We start from the raw sequence: 8559 nt of genomic DNA, 5'->3' as shown, positions 1-8559 counted from the left end.
AATGGCTAAGAATTTAGGTTTTCCAAATGTTTTTGTTTTGTTGTTGAAGTTGTTGTTACTGTTGAGAATGTCATATAAAAATAAATAACAATAAAAATAAAAATAAAAAAAGAGACAAAAATGTGAGTTTAGCAGTGGAAGTTTCGGAGTAGTTGTAGATAGGTTTAAAAGGAATGCATTCTTAAAAGGGAGTATCTTAGGAAGAATACAAATTTTACCAAAAATTTTAGATGGGCTTCGTGCAAAATTCTAAAACATTGGCCATCATGTTAAGGTAAATATAACTTATTGTAAAGAGCACAATCGTAACATTTTCAGCTTCATTTTCATTTCCAATCATAGTCTCCTACCTAAGATCCATAATGAAAGCTCGAATTTGCGTGAAAATACAAGAGGTTGTTTAGACCCCTAAATTAAAATTATGGTAAGATTGCTTTTACTCTAACTTAGACTAAGTGCAGAATAAGAGTAAATGAGCGCAAACAACCAAAAACACTACCCTAAGCCATATTCATCCATTTTCTACAATGTAAGGTAATGCTTAAGAGTAGGGAAGATAGATGTAAACATAAGATAATACCGAGACATGTTATTGAAGAGTGTTGAGGTCTAAAAAAGATCACAGTGCCCAAGCCCAAAGAAGTGAGCCAAGCCCAAAAGAAAATAAGCCAAGCCCAAGGAAGTAGGTGCAAGGGGACCACGAAAGAGAAGAAATGGCAGACCCAAGAGGCTTGAAGCCCAAAGAAAAAAGAAGAAGCATCAAGAAGGAAAAGAAACCCACGGCAAGAGATTAAAGAAAAAATAGCCAGGATCCTCAGCAACCACCAAGAGGTGCGAATCCTTCCAGGCGCATAAGCACAGTCAAAAGAAGATTAAGACAATTCGAAAGAAAATGACAAAAAAGAAAATAAGAAACAGAGTAGAAGCCACAAGCGCAAAAAGACCCAGCAAAAAAAGAGCAAATTACCAGCAAACTCTCATGGCGCAAGTGGGAAGCGCCTCGGGGAACCAGAATGGAGAAGTACGAAAAGGGGAATGGCAACGGACGACTTTCAAATCGGCAGAATGGGATTCCGCCGGCTGGGAAAAAAGGCAAAAAGGGAGAACTGCCAAACGATGAGATCGAGAAAGGCATGACCTCAGCACATCCCGAAATAAGTAACCAGCCATGGACTTTCAAAGGAATCAAAGCTGAAAAGAAGGGAAGAGTGAAAAACAGGGACTAGAACCTGCTGAGTGATGGGCACGATACATGCTCTGTTAACCATAAAACAAAACAGGGAAACCAATGGTTCCCCTGGGATTCCAGAATATCACTATAAAAGAAGGGAGAGGTTACGAAGAAAAGGGGGAGATTCGAGAGGTGAAAAACTATAGATAAAATTCTGTAAAAGAAGAGAGAACAGAGGGAAAGTTAGTAACATTGCTTCCTGGTATCCTGTAAAAGCCACTATTGCACATACTCAGATTCAAAAAGAATCAAACTTTACAAGTCTTAAAGGTTGGAATAGCCATTCAAGACTGTAATTTTTGAGCTTGCTTGAACTTTGTATCACGTCTTAGTGAGCGTACTATAACCATAACAAAGAAAATCTTAATGAAATATGTCTCATTGATTTAAAGATCCTTATAACGTTATTTTATGCTTTTTGTTGATTCTGTTCTCCACATTTACCTTGCTGTTTTGATATGTCTTTCAATACGAATATTCTTACTTGTCATTTTACATGTATTGTAGGAAGTATGCCCTGTGCATTACTTGATTCTTAAACAGCCTGTTAGCTGCGGTGAATCAAAGCCCGGTCTATCAAACCACAACTTATTAGGCCCGAGATCTTTAGGCCTGAGTATCACAAAAAAAAAGGCACTCTCACATTTTAGCGACTCCGCTGGGGACTGGGCAAAGAAGAGGGAAGAAGTAATCCCTTTACAGAGCATGCCTCCAAGACAAAGAAACAGCAAAGGAATTAATGTGCCACCTATGGCCTCTGAGCCTGTGGGAGAAAACAAGGTAGCTTCCAGACAAAAAGGCGAGGTACCCCTAGTAGAACAGGAGGTTGTGTTAGGACAAAGACACACAAGGCAGGAATCAAACCTCATGGCTAGGATAACAGCAATGTTGAAGGATCTGGAGCAAGAAGTTCGCCTTCTCAAAGAAGGCAGGACACAGGAAATCAGAGACAATGTTCCCCTTGTTGGTAACCAAGATGGAACGCAGCCAGAAGGAGGGTCAGCAGTGGGAGGGAGAGCCAACCCCCAATACTTAATACTTGCAGATGTCAGTGCCCTCCTGGAGCAAGAAAGGGAAAAACTCTCGGGGATCCCTCAGCAATTCTCTCGGGATCCCCCGTTCCCTTCAGAACTTCTTGGCAAACCATACTCTAAGGGGTATGAACCCCCAAAGTTCCATCCTTTCAATGGAAGAAGTGGAAGTGCTATGGAACATATGAGTAGGTTCATTCACACTATAGGCCCCTATGCAGGAGACAGAGAACTATGTCTAAGGGAATTTGCCAAATCCTTAGTGGATAGGGCATACACTTGGTACACCACGCTGAGACCCGGGTCCATCAAAACCTGGGATGAAATGATGGAAAAATTCTATGCCAAATATTACCCCGATGAGGACAAGATTGCTTTCCGGAACCTTCAAATGGTAAGGCAAAGACCTGGAGAAGATCCTGTCCAGTTCATTAAAAGATTTGAAGATGTGTCCCTAGATTGCTATGGGGACCACAAAGAGAAGGAGGTCGTGGAAACCTGTATAGCCAACATGCTTTTTGATTACAGGCTCAACCTTGAAAATCTGTGTATCATGCAATTTGCTGACCTGTTACAGAGGACCAGAAGGACAGCACAAACTATGAGGACAAAAAGGATGCTCGTGTCCCAAGCTATGATAGCATCAGTAGGAGAGAAAAGGAAGAGGCTAGATGGGAAGGTGTTCGAGGAACCACCGGTGATCCCATGTACAGCTGAAGAGTTACACCATGTCTTAGACAAATGGATCGGAGATGGAGTTGTTAGGCCATTTACTATGTCCAGGCTGCCAACTGAAGAAGAAAGGAAGAATCTTTTGTTTTGCAGAATCCATAATTATGTCAAGCATTCCACCAAGGATTGCTGGACCCTTCGCAGACTCTTTCACAAAAAGCTAAGGGAAGGAACCCTAGAATTCATTCAGAACGAGCTAGAAGTATAGAGAAACCCCTTGCCTAACCACAAAGGGAAAGGGGTGGTAGCAATAGTAATCTATGGGAACCCGACAGAAGCAGGAGAATCCGAAAGATCCTTCCACCCAAGCACAGTCAGGACCCTCCAGAAGAATCCCAAGTTCAGGTCACTATTCAACCAACTGGGATTTGGACCAGAAGCAAGAAGGGTGGCCACAGAGTCTCTCATGAGCATAGCAGCAGATTCAGGAATGGAATACTTTACAGCAGAGTCACATGCTAGTCAAGCTTTCCTGGAGACAACCAATGCAATAACCTTCACCGATGAAGACATGGAGATTAAACACTCGGACCACCGTAGGCCCCTTTATCTAATGGCCACCATAAATGGTGTCCAAATCAGAAGAGCACTGGTGGACACAGGGGTGTCGCTCAATCTCATAACCTTGAGTACCCTGGAAGCTGTAGGCTTGGTTGACAAAAGGATTCTAGGGGCTCCCATGGAAATAACAGGATTTGAAGGGTCGGTGGAATCAACAAAAAGATACGTACAGCTAGCCTTAAGGGTAAGGCCAATAGTAGCCCTAACAAGGTTTCATGTGATTAATGCAGAAGTATCTTACCATGTGTTGTTGGGACGCCCGTGACTCCATAAACATCGCCTTATTCCATCTACATTCCATCAATGCATTAAAGGGAGACTGAATGGAAGGCCCGTGAGAATCCCTGCCAATCGTAACCCTTTCAGCCAGGGAGAAGTAAATTTTGCAGAAACAATGTTCTATGATGAGTTAGAGCCAGATGATGAGAACCCCGCCTCGGGTACTCCAGGGGCACTTATCCTAGAAGAAGAAGAAGGAGGGAGGGGCACCCGTGACTTGAGGAACCTTCTAGAAAGAAAAAGACAAAAAAGGGAGCTCAACTCTTCAGGATCCCGAGAATGTGTGATAGTGTGAGAACCCGGAAGGAGGCTAATCTTCTGTTTGTGAAGGTGCGCGAGACCTAAATGCATTATATAGAAAGGTCCCGGACCACCAAGTTGCATGATGGCCCAAGAAGAAATCCTAGAAGAACCAGTCAAGGAAACCCAAATTCAACCTGAGGAAGAATTAAAGGAAATAGACTGGGAACCGAGCCGGGATTCCAAAAGCCTGTCTTCATTAGCAGTCAGCTAATGGCACAAGAAAGGGAACAATTGATAACCTTACTTCAAAAATATAGAGATGTGTTCGCATGGACCTATGATGAAATGTCTGGTTTAGACCCAGGATTGGTAGTTCATTCTCTTAATGTGGACCCAGGAATGAGGCCAGTAGTTCAACCAACTAGGGTTTTCCACACTGAGGTAGAAACTTAGATAGTTCAAGAGGTCAAAAAGTTGCTAACAACTAGTTTTATCAAACCCATCCAACACCCAAAATGGCTTTCCAATATTGTAACTGTGAAGAAGAAAAATGGTCAGATTCGTTGCTGCGTGGACTTTCGCAACTTAAACAAGGCGTGCCCTAAAGATGAATTTCCCTTACCCAATATCGACCTTCTTATAGATTCAACTGCAGGAAGCTCAATGTTTTCATTTATGGATGGGTACAGTGGGTACAACCAAATCTGCATGGCTGCCAAAGATGCAGAGAAGACGGCATTCAGAACTCCAATCGGGAAATTTTACTACACTGTAATGCCCTTTGGCCTCAAAAATGCGGGGGCTACGTACCAGCGAACCATGACAGCCATTTTTCATGACATGATACATAAGGAGATGGAAGATTATATAGATGACACTGTGGTCAAATCAAAGACTAGGACAGGACACTTCCAAGTACTTGAGCAAGTTTTTGAAAGATGCAGGAAGTACAAACTACGTATGAACCCCATGAAATGTGCCTTCAGGGTGTCTGCTGGAAAGTTCCTTGGGTTTCTGGTACATCACAAAGGCATAAGTGTAGATCCAGCTAAGGCCACAGCCATCGCCACGATGAGAAGACCGACTATTGTGAGGGAGCTCAAAAGCTTCCTGGGAAGGGTCTCCTATATTAGGAGATTTGTGCCTAGTTTGGCCTCAGTTACGACAAGTTTATCCAAACTGTTGAAAAAGGGAACTGAGTTTACTTGGGGAATGGAACAATAGGAGGTTTTTCAAAGAATTCAGTACATCATGAATCATTTGCCCACCCTCGAAGTACCAGTACGTGGGCGACTTCTGTTGTTATACTTAGCATCAAATTCCCAGGCAATAGGAGCTTTGCTGGCACAGGAAGACAACCAGGGGAATAAGCAGCCTATTTACTATGTAAGCAGGACACTCAAGTATATCGAGACCAGGTACCCCATAATAGAGAAAGCCTGCCTAGTAATCATCTACGCGTCCCAAAGGCTAAAAAGGTACTTCTCAACTCATCAAATCCTTTTGGTGACCAAGTCCCACCCCATAAAGGCACTCCTACACCAGCCCCTTCTCACGGGAAGAATAGCACAATGGCTAGTCTTGCTCTCTCAATATGATATAGGCATCAGAACTCCCAAAACTGTCAAAAGTCAGGCCATAGCAGATCTGCTGGCTCAATTCCCGGGAAAGGAGGAAGGCCCACTAAGTGAAGAAATCCCTGGTGAGGTGGCAGTAACAGAGATCCCAGGAAAGAAATGGACCATGAAGTTTGACAGGTCAGCTACGACAACTTCAAATGGGGTAGGAATCGTACTAAGCTGTGAAAATGGGGACACCATACCCTTGTCTTTCAAGCATGGTTTCTTGTGCTCTAATAACGCAGCAGAATATGAGGCGTACTTAACCGGGCTGACTATAGCACTCAGTATAGGAGTAAAGCATATGAGAGTGTTGGGAGATTCCAATCTTGTAGTTTCCCAAGTGAAAGGTGACTTCGCGTTACGGGAACAAAGCTTAGCAGCCTACAGAACTTGGGCACAAAGGCTGGAGCTGGAATTCCAGACCTTTAGCATAGAATACACTCAAAGAAGTGAAAACAGGTTTGCTGATGCACTCGCCACTCTAGGGTCCCAAATACCATTCAAAGGGAGGGACACGCTAATAAAAATAGGAAGGCAGGAACATTCTATTGTAAGGATCGAAGTCAAAGAAAATATGAAAAAGGCAGGACTTGGAGGGAACATCAAAGAACTAAAGGATTACACTCAGATAGAAGGGGAATTGTATAGAAGGCTGCCAGGTGGAATCTTGTCCAGGTGTATCAACGAGAAAAAAGGAAAGCTGAAGTTAAAAGAATTGCATACCCAAGTCTGTGGAGTTGCAAAAAAGATCAGCCTATATAGAAGGATGCAACGCATGGGGTATTATTAGCCAAATATGAACAAGGAGGCAACAATTATACAAGGAAAATGTCAGGAGTGTCGACTGGCGATAGATAAGGAAGAAAGCTATGTTGTGTTTGTTGTAGAAGATTGGCGAGTTCCATTCATAGAATACCTGGCTAAGGGGATCCTGCCAACTGACAGGACACTAGCCCACCAACTCAAGAAACTAGCGGATAGGTATTTCCTGCAAAACGACATCTTATTCAAACAAGGATACAATGAGGATCCCCTAAGGTGCCTAGGACCAAAAGAAGCTAGAGAAGTAGTCAGGGAAGTTCAATCTAGTGATTGTGAGAGTCACCCGGGGAAAAGAAGGCTGTACAAGCAATTATTGTTGTTAGGATACTACTGGCCAACAATGAAAAGTGACTCTGAGGAGCTAGTCAAAACATACTACGCCTGCCAAGTCCTGGGAGATGCAATTCACACTCACCTAAATGTTCTACAGGATATGATGACACTATGGCCTTTTCACACTTGGGGGCTTGATCTCACAGGGCCTATAAGCCCTCCATCCAATGGTTACATATGGATCTTGGTAGCCACCAAGTACTTTACAAAATAGATAGAGGCCATCCCTTTGAAAAAGGCAACTGGAGCAGCCGTAGCAAACTTTATTCGAAAATATAACATTACAAGGTTCGGGATCCCTAGAAGATTTATCAGTGACAATAGGACCCATTCATAAACAAAGACATGAAAGGGTTAACTAAAGCGTATCACATCAAACATGGGAGGTCTACCCCATACTACCCACAAGGAAATAACCAAGCTGAGGCCAACAATAGGGTGATGTTAAAGATCCTTAAGAAGATGAAGCATGAATATGGAGGGAAATTGAGTGATCATTTGGCAAATATACTCTGGGCATGTAGAAGCTCTGTAAAGACAGCCACAGGATTCTCGCCATTTTCCCTAGTCTATGGAACAGAAGCTATCAGCCCCGTGGAATTAGTTATTCCTACACCAAGGGTAGTCCTTGAAGAAAGCCAAGAAGAAAATGGGGACGTAAACAATGAAAGAAGACTGGCAGATCTGGAAATGGTAGAAGAAGAAAGAGAGCTAACCAAGAAAAGAAGCTAGAGGTACCAGCAAAGAATGACTAGAGCATATGCACAAGCAGTACGCCCAAGGATGTTCACTAAAGGGCAATTGGTACTAAGGATGGCGGAGCACGTAAGGAGGAACCTACCAGGATCCTCCAAGTTCACCCCAAAATGGGAAGGACCCTACATCATCAGTGCAGCCCATGAAAGTAGGTATTACTACCTTACCAAGGAAGATGGGATAGTCATGACAGAACCCATAAACGGGAAATGGTTAAAACAATACTACGCATAAGGACGAAGGGATCTCAGCACGTTAGGATCCTTTTGCCAGCTTCACAACCCGCTAAGTGTTTTTGTTTTTCTCTTATTGTTTCTCTTAGCTTTTGTCATGAATTCTTACCTAAATGATTTTGTTTAGGAACCTATGATAGATTGACACTCTGTGGTCAATACTATATTAAATGATTTTCTCTATATTCCTTAAAAGATGACCATATTTTAATGAAGTTCATTTTTCTTCAATATTTGAGTTTTTAAATACTGCAAAGTCCAAGTTTGGACAGAATTAAGGGAGGATACATGAGTAAAAAAAAAAAAAAAAAAAAGGTATGTAATACCCTTTTACACATGGCCCAGGATCCACCTCACAGATAATTCCAAATACCCCACAGATAGTTTCAAGCGTATAGGTCTAGGATCACAGGCAAAAGTAATATGCCCAAGATACCTAGCCTAGCACTTGGCAAAAAAGGGGAACCTGTCAAAGTTCATGAACTAGAACCGTATCTCAAAAAATATACATACAAAAAAAAGAAAGAAGGAAAAGATACCCAGTGTACCCAGTTTAGTACCTGCACAACAAAGTAACCACTGGGTATCTGGTCCAAAACTTACAGTGAAGCCTATAGGAACCTTGGTCTAGGACTCAGGAAAGAAAAGAGAAAAGTCACGTATCAAAAAAAAAAAATGTATCAAAAAAGAGGGCAATGTATCAAAGAGAAAAGCAG

The 8559-nt window shown here is 42.5% G+C and overlaps 1 protein-coding gene across 1 annotated transcript; it reads left to right on the top strand.

Moving 5' to 3' along the window:
* Positions 1-5328: 5328 nt before the first annotated feature.
* LOC126707134 (uncharacterized) lies at positions 5329-7068 on the top strand. The gene is made up of 2 exons (XM_050406735.1): positions 5329-6046; positions 6590-7068. The coding sequence occupies exons 1-2, from the start codon at positions 5329-5331 to the stop codon at positions 7066-7068; spliced, it is 1197 nt and encodes a 398-aa protein (XP_050262692.1).
* The last annotated feature ends 1491 nt before the right edge of the window (positions 7069-8559 follow it).

This window comes from Quercus robur, chromosome 11 (assembly GCF_932294415.1).
Source record: "Quercus robur chromosome 11, dhQueRobu3.1, whole genome shotgun sequence".
In the NCBI taxonomy this organism is placed as follows: domain Eukaryota; kingdom Viridiplantae; phylum Streptophyta; class Magnoliopsida; order Fagales; family Fagaceae; genus Quercus; species Quercus robur.
The sequence above is the reverse complement of the archived record's forward strand: the minus strand, read 5'-3'. Positions and strand labels throughout refer to the sequence as shown.